Raw genomic sequence first — 18,640 nt, 5'->3', positions numbered from 1 at the left:
TATTTACAGAATAACTTTATTGTCAAAATCAATCTTATTAAATGATTTTTCATTTAAAAAACAATCACATTATTTTTCTTTTATTTATAATGTGTTGGAAATTTTATAATACATGTATTTGTCACATCTGTCACAATCTAAGTATACATTTAACTTGTTTTCCTGTGTCTGATGTCAATATAATAATAAAAAAATAAAGCATAAATGACAATAGACTCATTCGGGTAAGTTATCTTTCCTACCAAACACTCACAAATACATCATAACACCATTTTATGTCACTTGTTACATTTTTTTAATAAAAAACAAAAATATATTATAAGTGCTTTTGTTGTTGGACCACATTTCATAATATTAACTTCATCTATACCTTTTAACATATTTACTTTGTTCAACATTTTACTCTAAAATTGATCATTTATTGCAATTTTGTCAAACATATGAAGTACATTTTAAAAAATATATTTTGGAAGTGTAAAAAAAATGTCAAATTAGGTAATATAGACACATCTTATAAATTGCACTATTTAAAACATGTCAAATTAATTTTCAAATTCTATAATTCAAAAATTATGAATGAGCTTTTAAAATTATCTTATGAATAAACCTATTAATTGATTTTTAATGGCATTATAAATGTTTACTTTGAAAAAAAACATGTTAAGAAAAAAAATGAAATTTAAAGTTTATACTCAAAATTTGATGAATTTTAAATATCAAGCTATGAGTAATAAGAAAAATATTTATGTGTAATTTATACTCAAAATTTATGTATTTATTACATATAATTATTTTAAGAACTGAATTCCTTACCTTTACAAGAAGATAAAAAGACAAATTTTGAATTTTGTGCTAGATTATCTACAATTCGGGGAGATAAAAAAAAAGTAATAAATAATTTAATATCCTTAATTTCAAAAAACGACAAAAACTCCCCTTCGTTCAAACGAACCCGCACTATACTCAATCTCACTCACAGTCACTGCGTAACCCCGCGAAAATTGTTTAGGGTTTTAGATTTTCCGCAGAAGAAACCCTAATTCCCCTAATTCACGCGGTGGACATGCTTCAATCACTGTGCGTTTCCAATTCGATCAATCAATGGGTGCGATGACCAACAACCGCAAGCGCACCGAAGAATGCATGAACGTACACCTCACTAATTCAGATTCCTCCCGTAAACGCTCCAAATTATCTACCAAACCCGTTCCGTCCGCCGCCAGCGCCATCGCGCGACTCTCCCGGTATCCGCAGGTTCACGCGCCGTTCGCGAGGGAGGTTCACGCACCGTGTCGGCCGACAAAATTTCCACTCGCTGCTAGGGTTAGCAGTCGCGCCGGCGATGCCATGGGGAACGTTCTGATCGCGAAGTTCGAGAAGGCGAAGCGTTCGGCGTTGGAGCTATGTAGGTCTGTAGTGGAGAAGGGAAAGGAGGTGATTGTAGTGGACGCGGAGAGTGATGAGCCCTGTGCGGATTCGAGTGTGGAAGAGCCGCATGGTGACGGTGACAAGTTTAGGGTTCAGCAGCAGTCGCAGTCGACGTTATCGTTTGATTCGGAGCTGAGGAATGCGGAATTGAAGGTAGCGAGTAGAGGGGAGTTGTGGGATTTTGAGACGCAGCTTGATCTTGAAAGTGTTCATGCGTATAAGAAGTTGCTTGAAGATGTTGGGAGGAGAAATGGCACATTCCAGAGGCTGAATTTTGAGATTGACCTGAATGAGAAGCGCAGGGACCATTTTAATTTGTTGAGGCCGAAGAAAGAATTGGAGGTTTTTATGATTACTTATTTAGCATTTAGCAACAAATAATCTTTTGTGGGGTGTGTTTTGTTTATGGAAGTGGTTAATTTTTATCATAATTCCGTAGGAATAAGAATGTCAGTTCTTGTTTGTATTTTTGTTTCTGGTTTACAGATTTTTTTTTCTCCATTTTTAGTGTGAATTTTGGAAAATTGAAGGACGTAAAGTGTGACAACTGGTTGTAGTTATTAGTGGAAATAGGAAATAGAAAATTGAAACCTAATGCGGAAGTTATTTTAAATTTTAGTACTAATGTGTTAGTTGAGTTGGTGTGGTGGGTTGAGGAATGAGAGGCAGGTTAAATGTTAGTGTCAATTTACCCTGTGTGTTGCTATGATTTACAGGATTCAGAAGCGCTGCAAGAACCATTTGTTGCTCTTAGTAGTGAGGAAGAAGATGAGGTTCAGCGTGCCTTCTCTGCCAACCGGTATGAATTTATGATTTGGCTATATGTGGGAGGTTGAGTATAATCTGTAATGTAAGCTCATTGCTTTTGCAGTTGGACAATCTTGGTTACCCATGAGAATTCTAATATTGAGATTACGGGAGAAAAGTTTCAATGCCTTAGGTCAACTGGATGGTTAAATGATGAGGTAGACTTGTTTGCGTTATTATTTGTTTATCCCATTGTTGAGTTGCTGAAGTAGAGAAGAATTTAGTATCTAACTGTATCATGATTTGAAATTTTGGTACCATGAAATTCGGTGATAGATCATGTACCTTTATTGTGCAGGTGATAAATTTGTATTTAGCTTTGCTGAAGGAGAGGGAACAAAGACAGTCACATAAATTTCTGAAATGTCATTTTTTCAATACCTTTTTCTACAAAAAGGTAGGATAACTCTTCACGTGATTATTTAGTGTTGAGGTAGAAAAACAATTCTGCTTTCATATGATTGATTACCATTTCTAAGGCGAGGGGGGAATTTCTCTCCTCTTGAAGCACTGGTTACTGTTGACCTAGAAATTATTAACATTTGAATCTTGTTTCAAACTAGAAATTTTTATGTTTGTATACCGATAGTTGATTGATACTCCAAAACTGTGTATATTGTGCTATGTACAAACATGTATACATGTGTACGTAGAAGAAAAAGGTAGACTGCAGATACTCATTATTTGCATAGTGGCTTAGATATGACACCCATCCCTATTTCTCCTTTTCACCCATTGAAGGGATGTTTGTTATGAGGGAAAGAAATAAAGGGAGACGAACTAGAAGAGATCGTGGGAAATAGAGATATTTTATTGAAGGTAAATGGAAAAGAAATAGAACCTTTGATATAAGGGAAAGAAATAAAGGGAGAAGAAGTAGAAGACAAGAGACAATGATAAATAGAGTTGTTTTATTGAAGAGAAATAGAACGAAAATTAATTTAAGATGCTGTTGGAGTTGTTTAAGGAGGGGTGGTCGGTGGGCAATCTAGGGAATGTGCTCCCTTTCTATGTATCTGGTCTTATTTTCTACTCACTTGTTTTAAATGCTAAATGATGCGGTTTTCTTTTCTCTCTGATGCCTACTGTCTGACCTAGAGCTCCCAAAGTGTGCTTGTGGCCAACCCATGACACTCTAGTGGAGTTTCCTGCTAACTTGCACACTGGAACTCTGATCTCTCTCTCTGTTTACATCCTTTCGGATGTGTTTTGTTACATTCTTTCTTTCATTTACTTTTATATTACTAGTATGTGAAAAGGTTCTTTTGAGATTCGAACTTTTGGCCATTGCTACCAAGGTGCAACTCTATCAATATCATAGTGCTTCTGATTAGCAATTCCTTTATGTTTGGCACTTATTAATATTATAATGAACCAAAGCACAGATGAAAAAAATAGATTGTCTTAATATGGTATGCATTTTATTATATTTGTAATTTAGTCATATTGACCAGCCACTTGTGTTTATTATTTTGAATGTTATTGCAGTTAATAAGTGGCCCAAATGGTTATGATTTCAAATCTGTCAGAAGATGGACAAGCCAACGGAAATTGGGATACAGTTTACTTGAATGTGATAAAGTAATTATGTTGGAACTAATTTTTCATTTTTGCTTCTAGCAAATTTGATTGGATTTTTGTACTGAACTTTCACCTGATTTATTGTTCTTACCAGATATTTGTACCTATCCATCAAGAGATACATTGGTGCTTGGCAGTCATCAATAATAAAGATAGGAAATTGCAGTATCTTGACTCAATGAAAGGAGAGGATAGATCTGTGCTAGAAAAGCTGGTAAACTTTTTTTTCAAGTAATTTAACTGTAAATTCCGTATTCCTAGATCTATTATGCTAATTATAACCAAAGTAGGAACTATTTTTTATTTTATTATTTAATATTTTTTCATGAAAACCCAAACTTGTGGTTTGTTTTGTTTATTTTATTTTTGTCCTTTTACTGTGCTTTTTGCAATGTGAGGTGTTTTGGAGCTAGAGTGATTTGATTGAACCCCTTTTACATATATAAAGTGTGTGATTTGATTAAGTTCTCAATCAAGGTTTGATGAGGAAGACATGTTTAAATTATATCAATAGATTTGAAGTTCCATTCCTACTTTAGTTTGGACTTTGCCTTCCATTTTAATTTTCAATAGTTGGAAATTTTGTGCTGATGTATTTTATTTCATATTATAGACAACAAGTCACCTAAGAAGGAAAATTGTCTATATCTCAATAGGCCATCCATTGCTTGTGGGTAGATTTCTGTTTAATTTCAAAACAAACCAAATTAGCTGTATAGTCAACTTCTTCTTGACTCCAAGCGAAATTATGGTATGTTTGATGGGTTTAAAATCTTGTTGGTCTATTTACTGGTGTTTGTTATTTAGTTGCTTCTAACTGAATGCCAATCCACCATCTAAGTTCCTTCTACGTTTTCTTTTTGGCTTTGGAAAGTGGTAAAGTACGTCCTTCAAACCGAAAACAAAAACTATAATTAATGTGTCAGATGTTGGCAACATATGTATAGATCAAAGATCAAACATGCATCTGCAATTCCTTGGTTTAGTAATTAATAATAAAACAGTGGATTAGAAAAGAAAGTAAAGAAGTTTACTTGTTAACGACTACAAGAAATGATTGAATATTCTTCGTGGGTTTAAGCAAATAAGCAAGGAAAATAAGAAATCGAAAATTTGTATATTACAAACTAGAACGCCAATTGTTGTAAAGGCTTTGCTTGAAATCAACTTAGAGAGAAATCAAAAGAAATTAATAGATGAAATTGGGAAATAAATATAAATTAGAAATTGAACTACTCAAATAGAAATTAAACTTTGATTATTACTTAAACTTGTATACTTTAGATGTTTGTATGTGGCATATGAATTTAAACATTTAGGTAATGGATTTATAATTGTATACACTGTAGATACAAATCTAATTCCTAAGGATGTCAAATATACATTCAATATACTATAAGTAACAAATTTAGTTGTGACATGGAAACTGTGTTTACTCGCATTGTCAATTTATCTTGTTGGTTTTTAAATCTTTTAACACGCTGCTTTGGTCAGGTACAGGCTTTTGTCTAGCCTTTGGTGCCTTACACTTAAAACACCAGAGGTAGCCATTGTAGCAAGTGCTGTCTTTAGTTTAAGCTTTAGTGACTAAGTTTTGAAATTTAATATTTATGTCTTTACTTTGTAAGAACTGAGGAAAGATATGAGTTTATTTGACAGTTGGCTATTGTTAAGTTACTTATTATTTTTCATTAATGTCTGTCAGGCTAGATATTTTGCTGATGAAGTAAATGACAAAAATGGACAAGATATTGGTGTAAATACCTGGAAAAAAGAATTTGTGAAAGACCTTCCTGTTCAGAAAAATGGGTTTGTACTCTGATCTGCAAATCACTCTATGGGATCGTTTAGTTTATTGAATTTTCCCCCAGTTTTTCAAAACGGAAGATGTATGAAGTGAAGTGTAGGCCTTTACACATTTTTTAAAATAAGAAACCCACAAGTATGCCGTCTTTCACAGATAAATTTATATTTTCAATACAATTTATACCTTAAGCATATAAATTTATTTCTTATTTGCTTGAACTTCTTCCCTTGTATAATGAATGTATTTTCAATACAATTTTAAATTTAAACTAAAATTTTATTGTGGAATACTATAGCAAATGTGCATACGAAAAATGTACTGATTAGAGAATGTACTGATTAGAGTAATAAGAGGGACAAAAGTTTCTTTATTGAATGATTAATAAAATTATTAAGTGAAATATATTGGTTTTAAGCCTATTTCTCAGGGCCTTATTTCATGGAAGTTAAGTCTTGTGTTCCTCTAAAAGCTCAATCATTGGTGGTAGTTACTGATCAGTCGTCAATAGTATGGAAATGCTGTAGAGTGGTCTTTTATTAGGGCAATTTATTAATTTAGGAAAGTGAAACTCGACCTTAATATGGTTTCGGTGGACAAGGTTTCTGCATTTTTGAGATATTTTTTATATGTATTTCTGCCGATGAAGTTCTCTAATTTGAATTTCAAAAGAACGACAACGTAAGATTGTGACATTAAGAGTTTTCCATTTTTATTCCTTATTTTTCTTCTTTGCCTTTGCACACCGTAAACAGTATCTGTTGCAGATATGAATGGTTCAAGCTAACTTCTTTTTTTTTTTATCTAAACAGGTGTGATTGTGGGGTTTTTATGATCAAATATGTGGACTTTTATAGCAGGGGCCTGGAGCTATATTTTGACCAGGTAGGACTTGGAGCATTTCATTTATAACAGGACAGCTGTTTTTATTTTCTATATATTTTGTCAAATTGAAATATTTTTCTTTTTCTCAAGTTTATATCTAACTCGTATTTATCAAGTAACGGAAATTACTTGCTTTAAATCTCTCCAAATCAATAACCTAGTGGTCAATTCACCTGTGTTATATGTTTGCTTTAATTAATTGCCTGAAATATTTTAAATCTGTTAAAATTGGTGATATTTGCATATGGTGCATGACATGACAAAATCCTAGTATGATAGTACCGTGCCCAGAATTTTGTTTAGCATGTTTGATTCAAACTTAAATTTCAAGAAAGAACGTTTTTTTTTTTCAAAGTTAAAGTAAAGAAAACAATATTCTTCAAATATTTAAACCCAACCTGCACCAAAAATTCATTGATGCTTATTTCGTGCCTCATGAGATGGCTTATAAAGTTTTGTATGGTTTGATTACATTTATCGTTCAGATATCTTAACTGTACGAATATAACTATTCCCCTAGTTACCGCAGTGTGTTTAGCCCCTCTGATTTTAATTGTGTTAATTGGGTCCCTCGAGCATCAATATTATGTCCCTAGTATGTGAATTTTGATATTTGAAAGACCCAATTAATTCATTAGAACCTAAGAAACTAGGATTGTTTGAGATATATGGAAGATCCAGCTGATATAATTGGAAATTTGAAGAACTAAAAATTGTACAGCTGCAATACCTGTGAGACTAATTGCAATTAAACTCTAAGAAATATTTATTTTGTTTGAGAATTGAAATACCCGTTTTCATTGTAGGAAAACATGCCTTACTTCCGGCGTAGGACAGCTAAGGAGATCTTGAGACTGAAAGCTGAATGAGGAAGAGAATGACTGGGGCAACCGTTCAATACATTGCCGCGAAATTTTTGGTTAAAGGTATTTGTTTGAAATTCCTTCTCATCTGACGATGTCTTAGTAATGACCATTATAGAGTTGAGGAATTTGTTTGGATATTTCTTGAAAACTGAAATAATTATACATGTATTGGTTATTGAGTTTGTTTGGATACAACTTGTGTGTAGTGTATAGTATTGTAGAGTGCAGTAGGTTGTCAATTATAAGATGAGGCATAGTTCCAAGGTTAAGGTGTTATTTCTTCTTCCCCAGTCCCATTATTTTTGCTCTCGTTCATCAACGGGACATTTTGTTCCTGTGCGGTTGTGCTTTTCTGTAAAACGTATTTCACAAGAATGAAATTATTGATAACAAAGCTTTGCTATTCACCAACGATTCCTTGATTGATTTAATTGTCTTATTTGTTGTACAAACTATAGACATGACTATGAAGGTTATCATCGAATAAAATCACAATGAGAGCCAGAATTCTCACGATAAATCCTCAACGAAACTACATAATAACTGAACTGAAGCAACCTTTGTGAGTTTATTCTTGCAATTGATGATAGTTTTTTATATATAATGCTTAATTAAAAGCAAAATAACCTAAGGTAACTTTTGTTCTTTCTCAGGATACCAAAATGTTTAATTAAACTTTTTTACCTTTAATTTATTAATAAACTTGTGATTTAGAGCTTAAGACATTATTGTTATATTATGTTCACCTTTCAGTTCGTCTCTAAGCATATAGAATTATGCAATATGACAATTATAAGCGTCTCATACTAATAAGATTAATAAGAGAATAATGAAAAGGATAATTGAAAAAAAAAGTGCAATTAATTCAAATTAGCCATAAATAATTAAACCTCAATTCTAGAAAAGTAGTACAGTACACATGTTAGAACTTCCAAAGGAAATAAAGGTGAGAAATCTAACCGATGTTGAATTTGAAAAGGAGAGTAAAATTCCTGTATCTTGAACCACGATAATGGTCTACCCATCTAGCACTCCTAAAAGTTTAATCTATATTCCAAATTGTGCAATTTGAAAACATATACCAAATTGTACGATTGATAATGTTTTAAGATCCAAAGATTATAAAATCTTGAATATCTCTAGATAACTAAATCCAGAATGTTTAAGTATTACTACCGAATTATGTAATTAATAATATACTTTTAGCTTGCGCAAATATGTATTTTAAGTTGTACAATTTAAAATTTGTTCAGGCCATATTAATGTTAAAATCTTTGTTAAACTACATTAAAGAAGGTGAACGTGTTTTGTACACTCACAAGGTGTCACCCTCGCGACCATCATACATTTTCTTCGAGTCCTTTATCATATTAATGATAATATCGCTACCAAACTTTTTCAAATAGACTCTCCTGTTTACAAAGGTCTCCAAGTCTCCCCAAAGGATCCCAAATCTTCATGTTCTCACCGAAGGTTCAAATAACCTACATACAGAAAGCTTACCAGTGCCCTAAAAGGAAAAAAAATATATGAAGAAATACAAAAGTAGGTCTAAACAGGAAATGCATGCAAATCATACAAAACTGTTACGAAGTGCAACTCTTGCCTAAAATCTTCAAGATTGAATTACGAAGTGCAAGATCGATAAATTTATTAAAGCTTTTTAAATTAATAACAAGCCTAAATTTTCCATCTTTCACTTGTAAACCTCACTACACCAAATATACCGAATGCATTCCACACATTATCTTATACAGTTTACGGACCATGCAATAATTCTCCGCACTTTCATGTCTCGCGATACGTATAATTGCATCCCCTGAGCTTGAAAATGAATACGTAAGAAATATTCCGGATGGGTAGAAAGTAAGAAATATTTAAACGCATTAATTTTGAATCTGCATATCAAATTCTATTTTTATTTTCACTTTGCCCTCAAACTAAAAATTTAGGGGCAGACAAACCTTTTTGTGGCTTTTATAACAACGGCCCAGATAACCTACATAGATTACACCAAATTTGCAAAGGCATGAAGTGGCCCAAAAGTCACACGACTCACACAAGGGCATATACATGTAAGTAAACTCAATTAGAACATATTCACCAAAAGATTTTTGCTTATCTCAAACAAAACCTTTCAACTATTTAGCTAACAAGCACGAGAATGCAGATGAGGTTGAACAAGAGAAAGCGAGGAAGTCTCTTACTGACGCGGTACTCTTTTTCTACTTAGAATCTCCTGCTCTTTTAGTCGATGTTGGAATCTTGCAAGACGAGCTTGAAGACCCACCAGACCTGCTGCTTTGCGAGAAAGCACAAAACTCAATTGGGTTACATAGTTGTCAATAAGGCTTCCCGGTTGGTCCACTTCTGCCAGGAGTTTCATTTCCTAGAAACCAAAACATGAGCACAAAATGATAAATTGTCAAAAGTCACCTGAAAATTAACATTTTCACCAATTTTCATTTTTACTATTTTATAAATTTTACAAGTAAAAAAAGGAAAACAAAAACACACACACACACAGTTCATGTCAAGGCACTATAATTTTCCTTTTACTATTCTATAAATTAAGTTAAAAAAAATGAAAAAGCATACAAGTACTTGTCAAGGTGAAAAAATGAAAAATGACAAATCGCAGCACAAAAACTTAACTTCTACAGTGAAATGATAAATTCAATTAGAAATAGAATTTCAAAACTTCAAATTATCTCTAAAAAAAACATGTAATAACTCACTTCACGAACAATCTCCATTGTATCCTCAATTTCCTTCCTATGAGCAGCAATGAGTGCTTCTTCCTCCTGCACAAATACAATAAAGAATTAAACAGACACCATAAACGAGTTTATATAACAATAGAAACTTTATCGCACAAGTTCAGTTATATGGGTTGAACAAAACCAGCACAAACAAGTTCATTGTTCAAGTAAAATTTGATAAAGAATAAGTAATTCCATATATTTGACAAACCTCAAGTACTGCATTGATATTCCCGTTAGGAGAGGATTCTCCTTCATAAGGCCTGGATCCAGTCGTAATATTGTTATAGTTCCCTGTGCTCGGCTGCTTGGAGCTTGTAGAGAACATACCAGAGTTGCTGGCATCCCTTTTCATCCAGTTTGCTGGCCTTTCAGATTTTTCATCCTTAGATACATTATTCCCTGTGCTCTGCTGTTTGGAGCTTGTAGTGAAAAGATCAGAACTGCTGGAATCCCTTTTCATCCAGTTTGAAGGCCTATCAGACTTTTCATCCTTAGACACAGTGCTATAGTTCCCCGTGCTCTGCTGCTTGGAGCTTGTAGTGAAGGGATCAGAACCATTGGCATCCCTTTTCATCCAATTTGCAGGCCTTTCAGATTTTTCATCCTTAGACCCTTTTCTGCGTGGCGGAGACACCTTTTGCAATTTCTCACCTGTATCAATTTGTGAGTAAGAGTTCATCTTTTGACTGGTGGAGTCACCATACGAGTTCTTCAGTTCAAACCTATCCCGGTCCAATGAAGCAGAAGGCAAGCCTTTCTCCTCTCGCCCATTTGATAGATAACTTGAAGAAAAACTTAACGGCTGTTTGTCAACAGCAGTAGCAGCAGAGCTGTACGAAGAATTTTCCCTTTCAACAAATTTCCTGCCTATGTCCATTGTTTTCTCTTGACGTTGATGGATAAAATCCTCTGCACCAGCACTAGCTGGAATAGATGATGTGGATGAAATCTCCTTATTGGTTTGTGGAGCAGGATTCAGAACCTGGTCTTTTCTAGGATTCCCACTTTTGGACAGACTTTTAACTCTGTTCACATTATGATAGAATAGTTAGTATAATAAAAAATGAATGTGCACAAAAAAAAAAAAGGAGGGACCATGCTACGAAACAATATGTTAGAGCACATAACAAACACATACCGATCTGCATATCTCAAGGTATTAAGCGTGTGTTCACAAGATCCAGCACCCGGAGATATACAGGAGATCATTACAGTCTTTGAGTTACCGACAAAGGAGTCCCGAAGCACTTCTGTGAGTTTACTTCCCCGAAATGGAATATGAATTTGATCATTGTCTAAAGCACGGATGCACTCCTTCAAAGCCAAAAGGCTCTTGTTGATTTCCGCTCCTTCAATCCTATAGCAGTGATAGATGAAAAATTGCAGAGTAAATTGATAGTTAATATAATAAAAAGTTCTTGATCAGAAAGAGTGGATGAAATATTGTTTTCAGTAGTTACATCAAGACAACATGCTAAAAATACATTAACAGCAGCCAAGATGTTTGTACATTTGGTTTATATTTGTAAAGTAATTCTGCATTATCTAAAATTTTACAAATCTATCCTGGAAGGAGGCCACCTGTAGATTCCTAGCATCAATGTTTTAAAATTTAAGCATTTGGGCCTCAACTGTCATCTAGATATAGTTTTTTGTGCAACATGACAAACTATACTATTAAATCCAGTTTGAAAGTATGAAACACAAGAAAATAATGACTCAAAATTCTAAACGAGACTAAGAATACATGCGTAATTTTCTTTTGGTTCTCACATTTAAGAAGGGAGCTTTATGTGGCACTTAAAAATGAGACCCTCCCACTTGAGGACCTGTCCTTTGGATTGATTTTCCTCACGTGTTAAGTGGATATAAAGTGTTCTTGTGAGTCTCACATCTTGAGCCCCTCCGCCTAATGAATTACTACTCTTTCGGGCTAGGCTCCCCCTGGGTGATTCCGTTTAAAATTTAACCTCTAGAAGGGCTATACATATAGGCAGTTTAAGGTGCAATACACCACATAGTAATAGGTGAGTGATGTAGCAGGAGATGTTGAGTCGGTGTCTATAAAGTGAAGTTGCCCTGGACATAGACCCTTCAAAGGGATGGAGGAGTTGAGTCCCAAAGAATGTGTTACTTAAGTCATGAGGCACTTCTGCCTAAGCCATTAACTTAAGCACGTGATGAAAACCCAACTTAAAAGATTAATCCACTAAGTGGAATAGTCCATTGACTTACATTCGATATTGATCCATTTTAATACCACACCCAAAAATTCAGAAGATGCAGCGAATTGTCAATATGTAGTGAATGAGTTCTTAAAAAATTCTTCAAGCAAAGACTATTGTAGAGTTGTTGGCCTAACACCTTCATCGTGTTCAACCCTAGCTTGCATTAATTGAATTGTATTTAGAGACATGTCCTGAGCAATTAGTTGGGTAATTGGCATTTTCCACCCACCAGGCTGGTAGGAGGGTAGTGTTGAAAAAATGTCAACCTCTTTGAAGATTGCCTTAGTTGCATTAAGGATGGTGTTTAATCCAACATCAATTAGATATATGACTTAAAAAGAGCTTACAAGATTGACAGACCTCATCAGTAAGTTTTGTGAAGCTGAGTTAGGTTATAAACCCAAATTCTAAGAGTAGTCTTATCAAGCAATTCAATTTTTTTTTCAAGAGTTTAAAAATTAAGCAATTAATTTAAATGCAGAAGTACCGTGTCTGACGATCATTATCAGTAGTGTCAGCACCTCGTTCACTTCCAGCAAGATCAATAAAAGAAATTTTCCCCACAACCTTCCCACTTCTTGCCTCATTCCCATCATTGTTTCGCTTACTCTCTTTCACTTCATTGTGTTTCTTTACAACCAGTTGTAAGATAGCATGTGACCTGGAGGACTCCTCATTTGCACCAGTGGATCCTGTACTTCTTGCAGCATTTCCCCTTTCAATGAATTCTTTGACAATTTGCACATCAGAAACTTCAAATTCTTGCAGTCCTACAATGCAAACCTGCTGTCGTCCATCTTCCCTCATACAAAGTTTCCTATTCATATATAGTAATAAAATAAATACAACCATTCAACAATACATTAACACTGTAAACCAAAGAGAAAGTAAAACATGGAGGTAGAAGTACTAATCTACATAGATAAGATAATACATCCACATATGGGGGCCAGTAACAGAGAAAAATGAATACAGGATATAGGATAAAGTTAGATTCATACTTGATATTAGAACAGTTCTTTAGTAAAGCAACTGAACCCTCAACGCAAACGTTAAAAATGTTGTCTCCTAATTAAGCCCCATATCAATATATAAAGAACTTATACAAAAGGCATACCCAGCGTATTTGTATAAAAGATTGAATACCTACTTTCTTTCACTAAGAAGATCATAAAGCTTTCCTCCATATATCTCAAAATAGCTGAGCCACAATTTAAATCTCTGGTTCCGGTAAACTGGCTGATGCAATTGTCGAACAAGGTCTTCAGCAGCTCTGAGTGGTAAGGGTTGCATTGTGTATGTTTTGCCACTTCCTGAAAGCAAAGCATTATGAGCATCACAATAAAAAAGGTGTGGTAGCTGCTTGAGGATCAAGCATATCAATGGAACATGAAATGAACATTCTTATATGCTGAAGACAAATACGAATACAGTTTTATTTAAAAATTATTTTCAGGATAAATTTCAAACACTCAATTTAAAGCATAATCTCATCTATCACTGGATGCAAAATATCAACTGTATCTACAGCAGGGCCATTAATATCTTCCAACCCTCTGAACTGTTACAATATAAGAAAATGTTGACTATATTTTGGGAGTGTCTTATATTATCCCTTAGGAATAGTTTCCATATTTCCTTAACATCTATTAGGCTTAGTTTCCTTATATCCTTGGTTTCCTTATTTCCATGTATTTCATGATTTTTTTTCTTATTTAGTTATTATGATTAGTATAAAATGGGTTAGTGCCTTAGACTTTATCACCACAATGTAACAAATCACCATACAGAAGAGAATATTATCCGGATTCTACTCTTCTATCAATGTCCTTCCTCTATAACTGAAACTCCATGATTTCCCCATTAACAAATGAGCATTTTACATATTGGAATTCTTAGAATTTGGCCTTACTACTTACTCAACCCCACAAAACAATTTGTAAGAACTAACCAAGTCTTACAAGGGCTACATTGATCATATCTCTAACTGATGTGGACCAAATTACCCGAGTCTTGAGCCTACAATAATGGCAGATCAGATAGGCCTCAATTAAGGCAGGTCAGAGGTGATTGTAACTAAAACAATTTCTAACACCACACCGCTTCATACTTTTAGGATACACTTTGATACCATTTTTTAGATTTTTCACCTGTTTTAATTTAACCAAACAAAATCAGATTCATAAGTTGGAAACTTTCTAAACTATAGAAGGACTACATTGGTCAAAAATTTTGTCATCGAGTATCTCAACAATAATAATATTTTAGATGTTGAATTTAGAGGCCATAAACACATATGCCAGCTAGGAACAACATTACACTCTTCCCCTCCCAAAAATAGACAAAGAACTGCATTCCTCCCTTGTTCACTGGATTCTCACACTGACAACCAGCATAGAATACTATAAAGTATAAACAAAAACTACTAAATTTAAACCCAAAAAGAAACACATAGATAGATGATATGAAAAGCTAAAACCTTTGAAATGTGAAACTCGTAACTAATAGTTTGGTACTAGTATAACATCAATAGCATACAAATTCCTTTTACCTGTCTGACCATAAGCGAAACAGGTAGCTTTGGTTCGCTCGAAAATTGTAGGAATAATTGGTTCAACAGTAGTTCGGTATACCTGTCATTATAAACCGATCACGTCATAAATCAAGCAAATAAAGACCAAGACAGAGACAATCATTTACTTTCACAAAACCTCAAATTCCACCAAAAACAAAGAAATCAACAGACGGTGTCAAAATACCTAAATATGTTATTAAATAACAATTTAGTCTAGGACAGGATTAAGTCTTACTTCATCATTGGCAACATGCTCATCAAGCACAGCATCAAAACAAAACTCATGCTTCTCCACATAAGCTGTCAAATCAACCTTTTCATCATGATAGAACAATCAGATCTCGTAGCAGTAAATAAAATGAGAATATAAATAAAAAGATAAAATTCAACCTTTATTTCAATGGAATATAAGGCTTAAATCCAATATCTAAACAAACCTTTAGTTTGGGTTCATGGACTGTCAAATATGCATTGTCAGATACAGTTACAATATCATCCTCCTTCTTAGCTAGCTCCTTCTTGTTTAATGGTCTTTTGCGTACCTAAAAACATGCATCAAAAAACAATAAATTCGAATCTTAAAGAATCAAGTTGAACTTCTTATCTATCAAGTATCTAATGCTAGCTCGAATATTTTTAAATCAAGTAAACTTTAAAATTACAAAATGAAAGAAAGTTATTTAAGGGAGAACTGTTTAAAATTATAGACAATGTATGGATAATATTTAAGAGAAATTGACAATATACATAAGATATGTCCAATTAAGTCAAGGGAATTGAAATTAAAAGAGAAAAAAGATGACATTTGCCTTACGACAGTGTACATCATGAGCGCACTCTAATTTAATATATACAGGTGTCCAATTAATTAATTTGATAGAATCAGTAGAGAAAATGGTAGGGGAATGGAGGACAGAAATCAAACTTCAAAAATGTACTCTATGCATGTTAAGTCCCCAAGGCAGCACACGAAAAATAAGAAATTCATGCATAAAAGATGAAGTTATGCTATAGACATAAAAGATGAAGTTATGTCTATGAAATTTTGACATACCACAACTCTAATTTTAGCAACACTGTTTTCCCTTGTGCTATACTCTTTTTCATTGATTGGTACGGAAATTGATGTGTCAGCATCTGCTTCCCCACTTTCCAGTTTGTTGTTAATTGGATAAAAATCGTCTTCAAATACTCTAGCATCTCCAGGCATGAAAGGCGATGGCTCAAAAGGTTCTGAAACTACATGCTGAAAACAACGAAAAGAATTAGGACAACAAATACATCCAAATAAAAATGCTTAGGTAGTGTCCGACATGACTTTTATAGCAGGTGAAAGCTATTTTAAAGCTGAAGTTAAAATTAAGAGGTTTAAAAAGTTAAAGCTTTTTGGTAATTCTAAAATTTTTTCAAGCTAAAAAATTAGTTATTGAATTAATTTTTTTGTGTAATGTATTCTTAGATCTTGGGATTTGGAATAAAGAAACAGACCAAAAGTAGAAGCTAAAAGCTCCTAAAACAGAGAGTTCATTTAGTTTGAAAAAATAATTTTTATGTTTGTTTTCACTCTTATATAAACAAAATTTTGATGTGACGCTCTTGTAATTAAAAGTGTAAACAAAAAGAATATTCTTAACCCAAATGCCAACCTAACAGAAAACAGAAGCCCACTGGCCAGACACTACCATGCATTACTACTCAAAGAAAGTTAAGATAAATGCACGAATACAAGGTAAAGGGATCCCGAAAGTAAACATGCACAACTAAAACAAATAACTGAAACAAAAGTTCTAAATTTGTTCAGACATTCAGATTCATCATTACTGTCTGAATTACTGGTTCTATTACCTAGGATTTTACCCATCAACAAACCTAGAGTTTTCATAACGAACTAGAAAGTAGCATGATCTATTTTATCCAATACATAGATATGACAACGTGTCAAAATCACATGTTGAAGATACTTTCCCAATAAACTATGGTAATAGTACTTGAACCAAACTAAGTCGATTGGCTTAGATGAATGAACAGACCATTATGATATGATACACCAAATCATATCCATACCTCAGACAAAAGCTCTGTATCGTCCATAGCATGAAGATCCAAAAGCCCGGCTCCAAAATCGCCCCTGAACTCAGGAGAATAAAACCCATCCGACCCAGCCACTCCACCTAAAGATTGGGCGGTGGGCGTATATGGCTCTGAACCAGACTCCCCATTAAAATTGAGGTTTCTCATCAACTTCAAAAGCCTCTGCTTCTCCTCAGCAGACTGTGCTCCATAACCCTACAAGAACATCACAATCATCTTTGTCACCTCGTGAACTACCATCATAAATAAGAACAAACAAAATTTAGCAAATTCAACCCATACTGCGCACTCAATGCATGCTTCTAACTAAAATAAGACCGTACCATAATCACCCCTCAAAATGCAGGACAGCTGAAGAATCATATAGAGTAATATAACCTACAAGCAAGTACTACAAAATTTCAACTTACTCAAACTCATCCAAAACAGGAAAAAACCTTACGACACGCATAGTCAACCAAACTCCCCTTTATCAAGCAAAGAGCAAACAAAAAAAATAACAAAATATAAATAATAACAAAAAATTATCAAAAAAATAAACAAATAAATCAAGCAGCAATAGCGTGATACGCTAGTTAACACCTTCTAAACAAAAGAAGAAAACAAAACGCTGAGTATTATACACGGAATCATCTCAACTAACAGAAATTAAATTAAACATCGAGACACTGCAAAATCAAAGACGCTGACGATGCGGTTAAGCACCACCTGCATGAGAAGGTTGGGGAGGAGGCGATGATCGATGGCGGTAGAAGCTAGAGGAGAGGCGAGATGCTGCAAGCCGGCGGACTGGAGCCACCGCGCCATGACGGCGTCTCCAGCATCGCCGCCGTGGTCTAACAGTGCGGCGGCGGCGGCATTGCCCTGCGGCATCTGGCCACTCGCGTGGCGCTGCGAACGTCGTTGAGGCGCCAATTTTCAAGATCTGTGCGCACGAGCTGCACACCGAACGAATCGTTGAAATCAGGACCACGATAGCAACAAAAGAAATCGAAACGAAAATGAAAAGAGATAAAACGACGAGGCTCACGCGAAGAGCATGAAAGGTGCGTGAATTGAACGGAGAATGCCGGCACTGTGGATCTCCGAAACGGCGGCGATTCAGATCTGAAACGGCGTCGTTGGAAGGAGTGAGCGCGACGAATTTGATTCCACTTGCTTGGGCGATTATGGCGGAAGAAGGAGAATGCGAGCGAGAAGAAGAGAGAGAAACCCTCTGAATGGAAATTTTGGAGATTAATAAAACATTAAATATCATAATTTAATAATGATAATCGTCTAATTTTCAAATCTATAAAACGGCTACGTTGAACTAACTGGCTCGTGCTGCTTTTACCGAAAGGTTTGGAAATGTCTGATATGCCCTCCCACTCTCCCACCCTTTTATTTCACCACCTACATGCATAATTGGAAATAATTAATCAAACAAACGCACCTCAACTATCTTACTTTACAACCTCTTTTTCATTCTCTTTTTGGCTGGTGCCTACTTTCCTTCGTGCTTATTATCATTATTCTTCACTTTTGTTCTTTTAAAGGATGATTTCATCACATTTCTGCAGAGAATATTTCAAGAAATGGGTGAAAAGTGTCAAAGTAGGTGAGTAAAA

At 34.5% G+C, this 18,640-nt stretch overlaps 2 protein-coding genes across 3 annotated transcripts; one reads left to right on the top strand and one right to left on the bottom strand.

Annotated features, from left to right (window-relative positions):
- Positions 1 to 946: 946 nt before the first annotated feature.
- On the top strand, positions 947 to 7,778 carry ESD4 (Cysteine proteinases superfamily protein). Of its 2 annotated transcripts, none has more exons than XR_007027897.2 (9): positions 947 to 1,770; positions 2,145 to 2,227; positions 2,300 to 2,393; positions 2,534 to 2,632; positions 3,724 to 3,816; positions 3,911 to 4,030; positions 5,311 to 5,359; positions 5,522 to 5,625; positions 6,433 to 6,506. XR_007027897.2 is itself a non-coding variant. In XM_047299747.2 (9 exons), the coding sequence occupies exons 1-9, from the start codon at positions 1,102 to 1,104 to the stop codon at positions 7,372 to 7,374; spliced, it is 1,398 nt and encodes a 465-aa protein (XP_047155703.1). In that variant the 5' UTR covers positions 949 to 1,101; the 3' UTR covers positions 7,375 to 7,778. The 2 variants fall into 2 exon arrangements, 1 of the variants encoding a protein (XP_047155703.1); XM_047299747.2 differs by lacking the exon at positions 5,311 to 5,359 and adding an exon at positions 7,312 to 7,778 and having other exon boundaries at positions 949 to 1,770; positions 6,433 to 6,505.
- A 1,451-nt stretch (positions 7,779 to 9,229) lies between these two features.
- LOC124826805 (kinesin-like protein KIN-13A) lies at positions 9,230 to 18,280 on the bottom strand. Its single transcript, XM_047299744.2, has 13 exons — positions 18,061 to 18,280; positions 17,739 to 17,968; positions 17,004 to 17,225; positions 15,994 to 16,185; positions 15,377 to 15,481; positions 15,175 to 15,252; positions 14,916 to 14,997; positions 13,515 to 13,677; positions 12,852 to 13,181; positions 11,275 to 11,493; positions 10,345 to 11,161; positions 10,110 to 10,175; positions 9,230 to 9,760 (listed from the first exon to the last, which is right to left on the bottom strand). Exons 2-13 carry the CDS (start codon positions 17,901 to 17,903, stop codon positions 9,575 to 9,577), a joined length of 2,625 nt encoding a protein of 874 aa, XP_047155700.2. The 5' UTR covers positions 17,904 to 17,968; positions 18,061 to 18,280; the 3' UTR covers positions 9,230 to 9,574.
- Between the last annotated feature and the right edge of the window lie 360 nt (positions 18,281 to 18,640).

This window comes from Vigna umbellata, chromosome 2 (assembly GCF_029865625.1).
Source record: "Vigna umbellata cultivar VRB3 chromosome 2, Vumbellata_1.0, whole genome shotgun sequence".
NCBI lineage: Eukaryota > Viridiplantae > Streptophyta > Magnoliopsida > Fabales > Fabaceae > Vigna > Vigna umbellata.
Note: the sequence above shows the minus strand (reverse complement) of the source record. Positions and strands in the feature narration are given on the sequence as shown.

Excerpts from the sequence above, each read along its gene's own strand:
- ESD4 (XM_047299747.2), top strand. The coding sequence starts at position 1,102 with ATGGGTGCGATGACCAACAACCGCAAGCGCACCGAAGAATGCATGAAC. Across the intron at positions 1,771-2,144 it reads GGCCGAAGAAAGAATTGGAG|GATTCAGAAGCGCTGCAAGA; the intron begins GTTTTTATGATT and ends TATGATTTACAG. Across the intron at positions 5,626-6,432 it reads CTTCCTGTTCAGAAAAATGG|GTGTGATTGTGGGGTTTTTA; the intron begins GTTTGTACTCTG and ends TTATCTAAACAG.
- LOC124826805 (XM_047299744.2), bottom strand. The coding sequence starts at position 17,903 with ATGCCGCAGGGCAATGCCGCCGCCGCCGCACTGTTAGACCACGGCGGC. Across the intron at positions 15,482-15,993 it reads TTGCTAAAATTAGAGTTGTG|GTACGCAAAAGACCATTAAA; the intron begins GTATGTCAAAAT and ends GCATGTTTTTAG. Across the intron at positions 10,176-10,344 it reads ATATCAATGCAGTACTTGAG|GAGGAAGAAGCACTCATTGC; the intron begins GTTTGTCAAATA and ends GTATTTGTGCAG.